Genomic DNA, 15,645 nt, shown 5'->3' on the forward strand with positions numbered 1-15,645 from the left:
GACTGAAAGCAGCGTCTGCAGACATGGTAGGAAAACATTAGTAACTATCTATGATACCTGAAATGGTCAGCACTGATGTGAAGTGTGTGTGCTCCTAGTAAAACATACAAAGACAGCATTGTAGAAAGTAAAGGGTGCGACTGTGAAAATACCTAAATACCTGCTCTGGCGTTATTGAACAGATCATGATTCTGTCAGTGGTTACAGATTAAACAAAATATCACAAGGTGAAATCACGACACAAACACATTTCAACATTCAACAACGTTTTTCTGTTATTTAAGAAAATAACAAGAAAAATGCGTTTCCCGTTTCCATCCCTGAGATGGATTCAGACCGGAACCGTGATCGTTTCTCCGCGACCGCACGGACAGTTTAGGTTGTCGGACCCGTTCAGGAAGCGTCCCACCTCTGACCTGCTCGGTGTTTGCTTCAGTAATATGGACTTCTAGCTGATAAGAGTCATGTTTAATTTAAACGCGTTGAAGAGAAACAGGACGATGCGATATGGAGTTCCTATGTTTGTAAGTAACTATTGATTTATTCACAAAGCGTTCATAAGCTAAGCTAGCTAACTCTTTAGCTAGCAAGTTAGCATTTTCATAATACATAGTGCTGCTGTCAAAAGTCAGTTATTTTATCCGTATCACTAATATTAAAGGCAACTTTGTACTTTGCAATAGAGACTTTTTTCCTTTGTAAAATCGTGTTTATATTTGTTCCTGTTTATTTTAACACAAATCCCACATTTTACGCTTGACAAACTTGGACTTGATTTTAAAAAGAGGACTCCAGTAAGTAGTTGATACAGTTTTAGATTTGTCAAACTCTTTTTCTATTGACTTAGTCAAAGCTGGACATGGATACCGTAAAGACTCTAGATGCATTTTGGAAGGTTGTCAAAGTTATATACAGCATTGCCACAACACATGGCTACACCTTTATGATCTAGACCTGTTCTGATGCAGTCTGAATGTATATTCTGATGTGAGGGAACCTTTTGGTGTTTTCACTCATACAATAAAGATCATACAATTACTGGAGTCTACTTAAGTCCAGGTTTGACAAGTGTTGTTATTGTAGGAGTAAACGCAGTGAAACTGTCTTTTTTTTAGTTAGAGGTTTTAAACAGTGCTAAGGCTTTATCTCTGAAGTTTCCCATAGCTGCTGATTTAGAGGCTGCTAACTTCGGTGTCGTCATGCCCTGCAATAAGCGCTTCCTTCATGAAAGTTATAATGGTGCTGTTAGATTGTATTGCATGTTTTAGACATCATATTCTTAGATAATTAGCGCTCACTTTTGTGAAGGTTACTGTGACTAGTTATTGTACAACTGTTATTGTGATCTCATGTCCAAATTATCCAGAAGAAACTCAAACCTTTTGTTGAAGTAGGTGCTCTGCGATGCTTCAACATCAGTAACCAAAGTATTTTATTAGGATATAAGGATTAAATTACTAACCATCCATCTTTTTTTTCAGTGTCTCATAATTGGAGGATCCTTCGGCCTGCGAGAATTCACACAAATTCGCTATGATGTCCAGAGGCTCAAAAGAAAGGTTTGTAGGAAATGAACTTTTACACTTTTTATGGAATTGTTTATGCTCAATGTGACAGCATATTAAAATTACATTCTCACATTTCCACCATCACAAAAAACCAGTGGAAAGAACCACATCACAAGTCCATCAAGAGTCAGTCTCTGTACAGCCAATGTACAATGACTCCTCCCAGTGGCCGGACACATAACTGCACATGAGAATCATGATCTCTTCCAAGAGATGGGTGTAAAAATAGCACTCATGGAAAGATGTTTGGAATCTCACAGTTCAGTGTGGTTGATTTAAGTTTATTTACTTGTTTTAAGGAACGTTAGAATTAGACACTGTTTATCCATCTTTTTAAACGCTGCAGGCATACAGCACCGACAGGCTTTTCTAACTCATCATTACAAGAGCGAGAAGCGAGCGCAAGCTCTAATAATTCATTAAATGACAGACAGCATTACGGCCATTACAATCTGATGAGCTGGCTGCGAGGGGAAGTAGCTGTATTGTGCTATTTTACTCAATGCACGTCATCTGGGCCAGGGCCAGATGGCAGGGGCATCTTTTCTTATTACTGTCCATGTGAGGCGGCACTAGACTGTGGATGACGATGGTGGAGGGCAGGCATGGAGCCCCTGGCAGCGTGCCTGTGCAGCTGCCCCCACACTGCTCGCTCTCTTCTGACGGGGCCTGTGGCAGACCGAGCCTCTCTCCTCTAAGACCCTGTGAAGTAAAGATCCAACTCTGCTCAGCGTGTGCACGTGTAATCTTAATCCGTGGAATAACTAAACCGTGCTCAAAATGCACTTGATTAAAGCCACTCTCCTGGATCGTACTTGGCACTGTCGTCAGCTGATTCCATGAATTGGTTCTCAGTTAAATCATTAAAATCACTTAAGTCACTGTATGATCCAATTTGGATTTTCTCTTCAAAGATTAAATTTAGCCTGGAGGCAGATGAGCTTCAAAACTTTTTGTCTCCCTGTCCAGGTTGTCTGTGAGTTTTCTTCACCTCTGATGCTCCCAGTTTGTGTTGGAGCACGAGGCTTGTGACACCTGAAGAAAAGCCAATAACACCTCCATAGTAGGTGTCATAGTAATTACTGAAGCGATTAATTCTCAGGGCTGAAGGCTACGAAATATTCTGTATATTATTTATTTGCTGTAGTAATATAGGTCTAATTAAAAATCAATCATGGAATTATGAAACTCATCAGTCACCCGAGTAACTGCAGCATTATTGCTATGAAATATTAGAACTCATTAAAAGTAATGATTCAGGAATAGAATTCATTTCAGCCCTATTCTGGGGCAAAATCAATTTGAATTGCAAAACTCGGATAGCTCCATTGGACTCGACTCAACTCTCTCAAAACCCTCTAACACATAATTTTTTAATTTCTACTAAACCTGGTGATGTTGATGCCAAATCAAGCAGAATAATTTACAGAGTGAAAACGGGATAATTTGGATCCTCCCTCCAGGTTTGGAGGAGCTGGACTCTGACACTGGTGAGAAAATGTCTTCAGTGCTGACCACACAAGGTTACTGCTTCACCTCATTTATACATTACAGGAAGAAGAGGAGGGCCTTCTGACTGCTTTAGACCAAAGTTGCAACCATATAAACCTCTCAAACGTCCATCCACATCTCTGATTTGTTTTCATTTTCTCAGTGTCATGAACACCTGACTTTCTGCCAGAAAGCTCAGTATCGTAACATTTTGTCTCCACTCTCTCTTTCTCTCAGCTGGATCCCTCACTGGAGGCCAAAATAGACGTCCAGAGGCAGTCAACCATGCTGGAGGAGGAGTACGAGGTAAGGAGACACAGGCTGGGCACCCTGAGGGGGGAGAGGAGTTGAAAGAAACCAACTGGTGTGGTCTGCCTGCAGGACATTGGCGCTGGTAAACAATATGTGCTTTTATAGAGTGTCCTTAAAATGCAAGATGGTAAGATGCATTTTGTGTGTAGAAGAGCTCATTTTCAGTGGGTATCTAAAAACTTCTGGTAGTTTAGAGAAGTAAAGACATGGGGATTGTGTATGTAACTTAATACAATTTCATGTCATTTTAAATATTTAGGAGGAAATTGAGTGTAGCAGCTAGGAGTCAAATACAATTTTCAAATAATTCAAGAATTTGGGCATTTAGTGCGAATGTAGAGTTGAACTACCTATCTTAATTGTTCAGCATTTTTTAATTCTTAATTAATTCAAGAGTTAATTTTTTTCCTTTTTTTTTAATGTAGTTATGTGACTGGTCCATATTTGCTCTATTATTGATCAGGTGTAGTCACTGTCTTTGATGCATGTCCTTAAACAATTTATCAATTATCAGTTTGCTTTTTATTTGAAAATGTTACTTTCAGATATTAACTTTAATTGATTTAACAAATAGTCAATACAAATGTAATGTTCAGATTTGAAGACAAGGTACGGCTTATCAGCACAAACTATTGATTTGTGGTCAGTCCTAATTGAATCAACCATCCGACAAGCTGCTCTAAAGAAGCGCACTGGCAGGTTAAGTCTTGCCTCTTAGCTGCGTGACAAACCAGATGGTCAGGATTTTGCACATCTGGCCGTTTCATAGTACATCAAGTAAACTGACAAAAATAATCTAAATTGTATTTGAAACGTCTTGCGTTTATGCTGAACTTCTGTTGAGTTGAAGACTGTACAGTTTTCAAACACTGTTAAATATGCTCTGAATTTTAAATATTGAATTATTGGCATCCTGAAGAACCTGCTGTGTTTTTGTCCTCTGTGCAGAAACTGAAGGAGGTGAATATGGATGACTGGAAGAACGTCCGTGGCCCTCGTCCCTGGGAAGACTCCAGGGAGTACCAGGAGCAGCAGCGCAGCAAACAGGACAAAAAAGATTGAGGCCCGGGACGTCAGGCGGAACAGACTGCAAACACACACCGCAGCAGGGCGGTCCAGACAAGAGTGGACAGTCTGTGGCGAGAGCACCGCTGAGACCCAAACACCCCAGACATAGAAACTTCAGGGCACGGACGCGGCTTGTTTGGACTTCGCTCGTGTTGGCTAGTTGTCACGAGTGGTTAAAATTATGCCACATGAGCCCAAAACCTTAAGATAAGTTCAAGGTTGATTTTGTGTTCAAAGATTGTATACATTGGTTCTTATCCATTTATACAGCAGTATAAAGAAGTCACCTGCTGGCAGTTTATTCTCCACTGTGACGATCAGGAGTTTGTAATAAACAACCAGTAGGTGGCACATCTGTGACCTACTGCACTGTACCACTTACACAGCAAGCAACAAAGGAAGAAAATGTGTATCAACGTATGATTTCCATGTCTAAATAAATAATATATTATCGATCCAAATTGTTACTTTTATTTCGTTTTTGACAAAAGCTCGTAGATGTGGTGAGTCTTTGTTTACAACAGCATTGCATTGATTTACCAGTTGAAAGTATAAAAGAATAAATAACACAACAGTCCAGCCTTTCCGCAGGCTTTATAGGTCTCAACAGTAATCTGTTTCTCTGACAGTTATTACTTTGCAATGCGGTGGATCTATTACATTTCTAATGGAAATAGTATTACCTTTTGCTATTCTTTTTTCTTTTTGTCCTACAAACCAAAGGACATGATTTTTTTTGCTGTAAGCTGCAAAGTCTTCAGATTGAATGTATAAGTAATGTACGGGTGACTGACAGTCGCTGTGTGTGCTGCTTTATCTCATTTCAGTTTGTGAAATGGGATGTAATGAATATTCTTCAAGTATAGAGATTGTGTGTGTGAAAATGTCCTGGGATACGTTTTGCGTAATCACATTTGTTATGTTAATGATTTTTGAGTCACTTTAATACTGTGTGTTTCCCAGGCACGGGAATTTATGGGATACAAACGAGCTCATATGTGAGGATGTGTTTTTTTTTTTTGTTTTTTTTTTTCAAGCACAGGTTGTTCAGATCTAAATCTTGCTTGAGTGTTGCTTTGTCGTTGGCTGTTTGAGTGTCAGCCTGAGCTGCCGTGAAGTGCCAATCGCCTCTAATCCACCAAACGCATCTGAACAGCGAAGCAGAGCAATCAAGTAATTTGTCACAGCATTGACAGATCAGATCGGGCCTTTCTCGTCAGGCTGTGTTGATAAAAGTGTCTGGTGCATGCTTCTGTTTCTGAACAGGCTTTTCTAAATTTAGAGGAGCCACACATTGGTGCATCTGTGAACTCAGAGGTCAATCACACACAGGCCGCCCCGGGGCTGTATTTAATTATGTACGGTTTAAAAATTAAAACTACAGTGAAGATGCTGCTTTTTCTAACTGTGGGAAAGAGGAAATATTATGATCAATAAGCCCAGGAGGAGAAAGTGGCTCACACTGAAAGGTTACCTGTAGTGGTGTTAAGTTAAGCATTAAGCTATTTCACTTACTCGTGCATTTGCAATCTGTAGTAAAAGTACAGAAGCATCAAAAGAACAAAGTGTAAAACTAAAGCCACTGTGTAGCCACAATGGGTTTGTGTCATTAAATATTCTGCCAGGAATAAGAAAAGGGACAAGAAGGAAACGTTTCCAGAATAACACAACTGTCCATGTTTGACATGCTGTACTACCAGTGCTCACTGATGGCTAAATTTCACCACAGGCACCCTCACAGTCCAGGGATGTCCAGTCCAGTCCTAAAAGAGCTAACTTGAGTCGACGAAATGAACTGTACATAGAGCCACACTCAAATGAATCAGCATACACTACTAAGGTGCTGCAGAGTCCATTTCCCATCTGATATCATCATTAAAGGAACCCCTGGTCTGCAGATTTACAGCACGAGACAGATGAGCACCTCATCTCCTCTAAATAAAGACAGGAAACTATGTCTGTGAACCACTTCTTAAAACAAGGAGGGGATCCAGGTTTCCATTAGCTGTAACGTAAAAATGATTCACACTTCTTTGCTGTCTTGGCAAACATCTGATAACACTTTTGAGCTTTTTTGACATCAAATGGTCAGTTTGTTTTATAAATGACAAAAAAATGGATATCTGAGGATTCTATCCAGTGTCCATCATGAATAAACACGTCCATAAAGCCACTTAATACCATTTAACAGAACTCATGTGAGAATCATGTTTTTAGTTTTCCTCAGCATGACAGTAATCCAGAGATGGCTGTCTGTACAGCCATGGCTGCACTGCAGATAGGGCCTGCTAATAGCTAGTTCTGCATGCTTTTTTAATCGGACCAATTTGCCAAAACTGTAAATACATGTAGGACTAATTTCTTTGTTAGAAAGTAGTTCCTATGAAAACTGGGCACATGTTTTTTTTGATGGTTTTAGTTAAGTGATCCTCATAATGAAGATCCCCATATTTTACAGACAAAATGGTGTGTAAAATTAAGTCTTTTCGCTTGTTTCATTATTTCCTCCTCAATGTCCTCCTTCAATGTACATCATGTGGTGTTTTATTAAACTGTGTGTTTTGATGAATCATCCACAACCTCGCTAATTGTGCAAAGCTATCCTGCCTCACAGCTTCTTCATAGAGCCCGTTTCAAATGAACCATGTGAAAGGGACTTGAGAGCACTGAGGCAAAAGATACGTTAAAGCGCACTGCAGTTCTATTACAGAGATATAACACTGGTGTAGTCGTCAGAGGCCAAAATGGGTCATTCCGGGAGGCCTTGCTACCATAAGCGAGCTGTCAGGATGCATAATAAGTTGGAGTCCTAATTTGGAAAAGTCCTGCCCCTTTCACGTGCTGTTCAATTTTTCATTTGAGAATGCAAGAAAACGCCATCAAAGATTCATTAGACATGGCTAAGCAAAGAGGAAATCAAATTCAATATTTACTATGTCCTTCCACGAGCGCGAGAACCACTGAGGTCTGAGAAATAAGAACCTTGTAGCTAGTTGAAATTCGAGGCCCTGTGACACCTGGGGCTGTGAAGCACAAAGTGACTTTAATCCTTATAATTTTCCAGGGCCCTTCCAGCTCAGGGGCCCCCGAGTCAGTGAGATTTTCCCTTCTAATAGGACGGACCTGTGAGTTAGTTTTCCAAGAATCAAACAGGCTGCTGCCAGATCATCACAGGTCTGATGTGGAAACACTCTGCAGAAGAACCAGCCAGCTCTCAGTCTTTTTGGCCCTTGATGAATGAAAAATCCCTCCTCCCAAACACACTCACGCACACTCCAGATGATGATTAATTACAACTGGCATTATCTCACGAGGCAACATTTTTCAAAAAGATTGGAGACATGATCATTCAGTTCCATGAGCGAAATACAAAATATTCAGTCACACTAAGGATTCCCTGGGTGGACAGTCCAGCCGTATTTATTACTTACTCTAAATATGATGTATTTCCTTTAAAAACTGTTTTGGGGCAGGACATTAGACAGTGAGAGGCCAACCTTAACTATAAACCAATAAACCCAGTGATTTAGTATTATGGGCAGAAAGAGACGGTCCAAAAATTTGTAATGACTTTAAGTTACACCTACTAATACAGCTCACCACTGAAGATACACTCCTGTTTTCAGGAGATGTATTTCATATGATTTTTCATGTGATAAATGAAGTGAAACCCTGTTTTGGTCATATTTACAGTGTATCTACATTCTGTAATGTCTACGCCATTTAGTAGTTTTCATTGTTTGTAGCGGAGTCCGCCATTGCTGCGCTGGATTCAAATTGCCTTCACATGCATAGGATTCACTTCATAGGATTCATTTACTATTATAATCAAGATAAATCCATAATGAAAACAATCCTTTGGTGCAGATGTGCATTCTTATCAACCCCTTGTCCCAGTTAGGAAATAAAGCCAGTGAAGCTGTGGTCAGTGAGAGCCTCCATCTTCACAGCACCTACTGACTCACTGACATGTCACATACAGAAAGCTCCAGAATCAAACTACAATAAGAGGACGTAGGGAGGAAAGTGAGCAGGGGAATGGCTCGTGTGCTTATTTTATTTAGGCGCTCTCTCTTTCTTTCTCTCTCTTTCATTTCATTTCTATAAATAGACAGACGCTTGGCAGCTGAGGGGTAGTCCACGCAGAACAAATGCACCCCCTGGCTGTTTCACTTCATTCGCCACATAATGAGCCAGACGGAACGCGCACAGATCGGCGCCGTCACTTCCACTCTCCCCAGGACAGAGGCAGGGGCCACACGTTGCCATGGAGACGTGGCTGTTGGGCAGAGGGGCCCGTGCATCTGACCCTCAGACGAGCTGACCTCTCCATCTTGAACTCCATCTCGTCCTGTCTTCTCTCCATCCCCTACTTTGGCTCCTCTTCCCTTCGTCCCCTCCCTCTCTTTCATTCAGCACCATAAGGCACGGGGCGGATGAGTAGATGAGTGTGGAGTCCAGTGCCCTGTGCTCCTCTTCTGTGCACCGTGTCTCTGATGTAATGGAGTCAGTGCGGGTATCCCTCTCTCACCCATCTTCCTCTGCAAATATATTCCGGACCAGTGAACCACTGAATGCTCAGCTCCAATAGCTGCAGCTGTAGCTGCAGAAGGGGCACTCTCCATAGACGAGCTATACTATATGTTTGCAAATGCTGGTCTCCATGGATATTATTTGAGCTGAAAGTACAGTGTGAAAGCTTAGCGAGGGGCTCCTCTCTATCTGCATTGTGCTTTGTATATTAATGTACTACCAGGATTTTTTATTTGAGGGTAGGATTTATTGTTGTGTAGGGTGCTCAAGAGTAAGTAGCATTATATGTAGAGTAGCCAGCTCCTCTTCTCAATCTCATTATGTTCATACCCAACTATCAAGCTAATGCATGTCTGGATAATGGGATGACTGTGATGGTGTTTGACTATGCACCACAAACGTATCTCCATGTGCAGTATTTCGACAGGAGTTGTCAAGGCTTGATTATGGACCATGCCAATGGGGCCAATCCCGTGGTCTTTGACTGCCAGGGGACCTCCAAGCCCCTGAACGCCAGGGCCCTCGCAAGCCGACCACGAAGCCCCTGGGTGTTTAGAACCACTGAGGCCCTCAAACCCTTCAGTTCAGCTGTCCACAACTGCCCTGCAGACCGCTCTGCGCTTACAATGTAAGGGCCCCCAGTATTGGCGTATAAACAGCCAAGGGACCTAGCATGCCAACTCAGCCACTGGTTGGCATGCTGCAATCTGTTGTGACATTATTCAATATTCACCAACAAGACAGTTCATTTTGCATAACAGGACAGTTTGAAGGGCGTCGTATATCATGGCAAGCTGTTCATTACTTGACTTACTGTTAAAAGCTATCCCATTATTTTGGCTAGCTGCCCATATGATTCAGCTTGTTAACAGAAATTGGTTAGCTAGCTGCCATTTGTTTTTACCTATCAGCAAAAAACTCAGCTGTCTAACTAGGCAGGTGGCACAAAGCTTGACTCGTTAGCTTGGTGGCATTTGTTCATGGGCCATCTGTGTGAAAGGGGTATAAGATAAACGGGTTGTTGGCTACAGTGGGTTGAACAAATGTTGAGTTGTGCACAGCTCTCCTTCTCAGACTATTTGTGGGGGGGCTGGCCCCCAGGCTGCTCTAGTCATCCACTGCTAGAGTAGTATCTAGTTTTGTTTTCATTAGTTTTGGTTTTGTCTCTAAAATCTGACTTACAATCTGCTGCCCACCCAAGATCAATTTCATGTGTGATTCTTGAAGTCTGATTTTCCAGAGACACAGACCTGTTTGGAACTCACTGCCTTGCAATTATTTGCACCTCAAACCCAGTAAATCTGTGCAGAGATCTCATGTATTTTCAGTTTGGTGAACTTTGATGTGCATTTTTGCTGATGCAGACAATTGAAAACCTTTTTGGATGACCTTTGACTGAGCGGTGGACTGGAGAGAAATTGGATACTATCATAGTGACTGTGTCACGCCACCCATTTTTATATTCCTCTGGAGTACAGTATGAACTGCCTCTAATAAAGATGCTGTCAGTTGTGCGACAGGAGTCAACAGTACAAATACATCTCTTGAAGTTAACATGCATGGTTTGCATGGCCAAATAATAAGTGAGACAGGTATGCTTTTTTTTGTAATTTGTGTGAACTGACCCTTTATTATTTAACTCAAATTCTGTATGCCTCTATGCACTCAATACATCTTTTAAACTGGGGCTTGGTGCTTTGCTCTGTATCTGACCTCCACCACCACACCACCCTCCACACACACACATTCAGCGGTGACAGGAAATGGCCCTCCAGCACTGAGGTCTGCAGATCCTGATGCGAGGGGACTCTTTACCTTTCTCATTTCACAACTTCACTATTCATTACTGACCATCATAAATGGACGTCGCCCACGGGTGATGTCAGTGTTAACTCCCCTTATGACCCCTCCCTCCCTCCCCTTTCTTGCACCAGCCGGGGCCCACTGTTCATTGCCTGTGTGCACTGCCTTTTTTTTTTTTTTCCACTGAAGTTGCAACTCAAGCCTACAAATTATCAGCATGTGCAGGATGCCGAGCGCAGCACGGAGAGAGAAAATACAAATCACAAAGTGCAAGTGCAGCACTATTCTCTTGTGCAATACAGTATCGTTCCCTGCTCCAGATTCTCTGCTGCTGCATGCCAGACGTTTGTAATGAAACTGATCCGGGGCTGCAGCCGCCGTCAAGCGTTCTGTGGCAAAAACGGGAAGGAGAAGAGGAGAGGTGAAGTTGCTTTACTTTCAGAGAATCAATGAAACCAGTCAGTTTCAGGGCTATGGCCATCAAGCCGCCCGCCCTTGTAAGTGCCGCTCCTCTCAGTGGGAAGCACAAGCAGGCCTGGTGTGTTGATTACAAGTATAATCCATTAATCATCGCTGAGCGCATGGAGGACTTTGATGAGAGAGGCAAGAGCAGACATTGAATTCCAATCATATGATGCACGCTGGCTGCAGGTACACTCACAGAGCCTGAACACCAATCTGCCCAGTGTATTTTCTGCCTCCGCCCTTTTTCCTGCAGATAAGAAAACTTCATTAAAACATCCAACCATATTCCCCATACTAATTACAACATTACATGGAGGAGAGTGGGGGACGGCGGATGGGAGTGATGGTGGGGGGGGGGCCTGCCTGACCAGATTGGCCCATCTCATCCCCTCCATCCATTTGGGAAGTGATTGTTTTTGAATTTCATATTTGAATTTAACAAGCATGGAAATCTGAACAGGCTAATAAGATTCTGAACCACAGCGCCGGACTATGTAATTAAAATCTGATCCAATTGATTTTTTCCTGCTTTGCATATAGGCTCCATCCCAAAAGAAAAGAGACTCTGCATACTGCACTAAGATGACTGCTGCAAGTCTCTCCATGTTTTTTCATGGTGGATTAATGATAATTCATTATTGATTAATTGCTAATTAATTTAAAAGGCTTTTAAATACTTGTATTAATTTCCCATGCAGTTTGGCTTGCCCTGGGACTCTTAGGGTTTTTTCCTCGATGCTTCAGGGCTGTATGGTTCTGTAATTAAAGATGGCGACAGTGTCAACATCTGCCTGCTTTGCTTTCCCGTCTCTGAGGCTTCGTCTGTCTCGTCAGCAGCAGTTGTGGGTGATTGTGCTTCATCAAGGAGCGTTAGCCCAGTGAAGCTCATTATCTACTGGCTACAGAGATGCATCTGACTGGAGATGGAAGGTCACTGGGTTGTTCAATGCAACCGCAAGAAGGGACACAGAGAAACACAGGAGGTGATGAGTATTTCGTGGGAATGCTCCTGGACCCTGAGGGACCCTGAGCAGGGTTTATTTAAAGGAATAGTTCAACATTTGGGGAAATTTTGGTGCATTGTATGACATTGACGGAAAGATACATACTACTCTTATTTCTGTAGGTCTGCAGCCAGAAGACAGTTAGCAACAGTTAGTTACCAACGTGTAGAAACACAAATAAACTTTTTTACACTTTAATCCATGGATTGACCAAACACGATATGAGATGTCACTTAGTAAGATGTAGAGATGCTCTAGCTAGCTGTTTGTGCCTGTTTCCATGTTTGTGCCATGCTAAGCTAGCTGGCTGCAGGTTGTAGCTGCATATTTAACCAACAAACATGAGTGGTATCTCATCTAACCAGGAATCCAGGGAGCAAATAGGCACACTCAGGCCTCCACTTGTTGTCTTTGTAGGGAGTTCAAGTTTTGCAGCTCATAGTTTTATTTGTCACATTGCTGAGACTTAGAGGAGAGGTAACCTGGAGTCCAGTTTGGGCTTGATCGGACATTAATGTTAAAGCACATGTGATGATGTGGATGAAATCCTACAAACGTTGGCACTCATTTTGCAATCTTGTTGTTGTAATTTTCTACATGCTTACACTTTTTCAAAATACACCTATTTGTGTGCATGTATCACACATTTTAGTAACAGATTAAGCATGCTGGATAAACTGCGTGTTTTTGCTACTATACCTATAAATTTGACATTTGACAGAGGAGCTGTTAGTGAATCTCACATCTAGCTTTATCCCTTCTCTGCATTTACAGTATGAAGCCTGCATTCTCTCTCTCTCTCTCTCTCTCTCTCTGTGTTTGCAGCCTGTATAAATGTCAGTGAGTCAGTGATCATCCTCCTCCTGTCACTTATTTTTTTTGGTGTCTTGAATTAGCAGCATCTGGCCACCAGGATAGACATCCTCGGTTTGGGGAGGTAAAATTGCGGGTGATACCTTAATTATAAGCTTTTGCTCCTCTCCTCCTCCTCCCTCCTTATCGTGAACAGTTGTCATGGTGGGCTGTGGGCCTGGATGATATTCATGGTCTGTGGTGCAGGTTTCTTCTCTCAGCCGATGGTGACGTAGTTGCGCGCCTAACCGAGCCTGTCTGTGTGACTTTTAAAAAATGGGGGGCGGAGGGCTGTAGGGCGCAACCATTTCACACCTCCGCCGCTTGAGAGCAGGCCTAATGTAAATAATAATTATCTGAGGATGACAATTCATAGATGAAGCTCATCTCCGGCAAGTAAGCTCCAGAAAACCGACTGGCAGTCAGCGCAGAGGGGACACATCTTCATCTTCAACCCGATGGTGCGCAAAGTCCAGCTTCCAGCCTTGGTAACTTAAAAACCGGTATGCACAGCTGAGCGCGTCCCTAATGTCAGACGGTGTTTAACAGCCTATGAAGTGCAGTGGGCCATTTCTGTAGAGACAGCAGAGGGAAAGAGGAGCATCGCGGCAGAGCCTACCTACAAGAGCGACATCACAGATTTCCTGCGCTATCGCAGCGGAGCCAGCGGGAGGAGGAGAGCGCTGATTCACGGCTTGCAGGAGGAGGGAGAGCCGTGCGGACGGGCTCAGAAGATCCATCTCTTATCTTAAAATACCGACACCCCCCTCCTCCTCCTCCCTCCTCCTCCTCCTCTCTCGTCATTGACAGCTTTGCGACCCGGTCAATCCGTCAGACAGGGAGGATCTGGGGAGGAGGGCGCCAAGGCAGGAGAGGACGAAAGGCGATCACCTCTGGCCGGTTTGGTCCAATCGCCAATACCGAGCAGGCTGGGGACCTGCCTCTCCGTACATGAGGACGACACAGCGGCTTTCACCGGGGGATTTTGGTCCGAGGAGCACGTTTGACTCAAGAGATCCAAACAGCGAGATTATACTGAGACTGTTGGCTGGCTGATCTGAACGGCAAAACAATAATAAAGGGGGCGGACAGGAGCTATTTCGCAGCCTTTACATAAACTCCCCGGAATACAAATCCAGGTAGGTTAAAGCTTAATGCATAACGCATGATGCAAACTCAGTGATATTCAGTAATCAGTGTGTTAATGAGTGATCCAACCTTCACTGATAAACAGCCACACACACAGAGGCTCTCTGGCTGCAATAGGTGACAGATTTTAGAAACCTTATTAGATGCATTTCAGGATCCATATAGCTGCAAATACAGTCGATAACTGATGGGAGCTGGATGTGGTCCGTCACTCCGGAGCGCTTCAAACCTCTCCATCCACTCCCACTGCTCCCCATCACTGTGCAGATATGATCCATTGCAACGGGCTGAAATGGATTCGTGATACCGTCTAATGGGTGTGCCATTAAAATAATTGGCGTCTGTCAGCGCAAGTGTCTGATACCGGTTGTTACGTCCCGCCGAGCGCGTCCTGCTGCTGATTGGCCGAACACCTGGATTTCCAGTCTGTATATATGCGTTTGAAGCTCCTGCCTGTGTGTCTTGGCTTCTCCTGTGCGCCACTGGAGTTGATTTGGGAGACAAGTGCTTCTCGGGGTAAATAATGGGTGTTAGTTTCGGAGAGGAGATAATTCAGGCACGTAGATTCTCCGTGCGTCTCTACGCGCAGGCCTGCACTCACCCTGTAAGTTATCGTGCGGGCCTATGGGTGCTCCAGCAGGGATTCCCCCCTCAGGTAGCACTGACATCGGTGTGAGTGAGCGAAACGGCCTTATGATGATTAATCAGCAACAGCTGAGGCTCTCCCTGTGTCTGCTGAGTCCATGTTTACGCGCCCCAAAATAGCCTCCTTAAACAAGACCCTCTTCCCAAAATAGGGAAAAGGAAAGAGATCTGTGAGCACAGCAGCCGTTCTCTGCTCTCAGCAACTGTCCGAGCCACGCAGCAGGACGACCACCGCAACATGCACGAAATCAAACATCACTGTGTGCTTTTCTCTTTAAAATCCACCGTCTCAGAGGTGGAAGTCATGATCAGGTAGACTGATCAGGGCTGCAACTACCTGCCTGATTATCGATTAATCAGTTAATGGGTTGATCTATGAAATTGCAAAAATGATTTTAAGAATCACAATTTGACAAAGCCAGGGTTGACACATTTAAATTGCTTGTTTGATCTGACCAACAGTCTATAACATAAAGGCCTATTGATATATGACCTCAATATCAGAAGAAATCCAGAAAAATATGAACATTTCCAGTTAGAGCCAGTGAATTTATGGCATTTACTTTAGGGTTAATCAATTATAAATATCTGACTAAATATAGTTTGCGATTAATTATCTGTCCATCGATTAGTCGACTACTAATTTCAGCTCTGTCTGATAAATTGTGTGATATTGGTTGTTGATGAAATGTTTAAGTCTTAAAGTTGATTTGAACAATCTTTATAGAAGTCTTATTTTTGCTTTATTGATCTCT

The 15,645-nt window shown here is 43.0% G+C and overlaps 1 protein-coding gene across 1 annotated transcript; it reads left to right on the top strand.

The window, feature by feature from the left end:
- The first annotated feature begins 391 nt into the window (after positions 1–391).
- cox16 (cytochrome c oxidase assembly factor COX16) lies at positions 392–4,900 on the top strand. The gene is made up of 4 exons (XM_070841742.1): positions 392–524; positions 1,482–1,559; positions 3,297–3,365; positions 4,320–4,900. Exons 1-4 carry the CDS (start codon positions 465–467, stop codon positions 4,431–4,433), a joined length of 321 nt encoding a protein of 106 aa, XP_070697843.1. The 5' UTR covers positions 392–464; the 3' UTR covers positions 4,434–4,900.
- Positions 4,901–15,645: the final 10,745 nt, after the last annotated feature.

Source organism: Pempheris klunzingeri, chromosome 13, assembly GCF_042242105.1.
Source record: "Pempheris klunzingeri isolate RE-2024b chromosome 13, fPemKlu1.hap1, whole genome shotgun sequence".
Taxonomy (NCBI): domain Eukaryota; kingdom Metazoa; phylum Chordata; class Actinopteri; order Acropomatiformes; family Pempheridae; genus Pempheris; species Pempheris klunzingeri.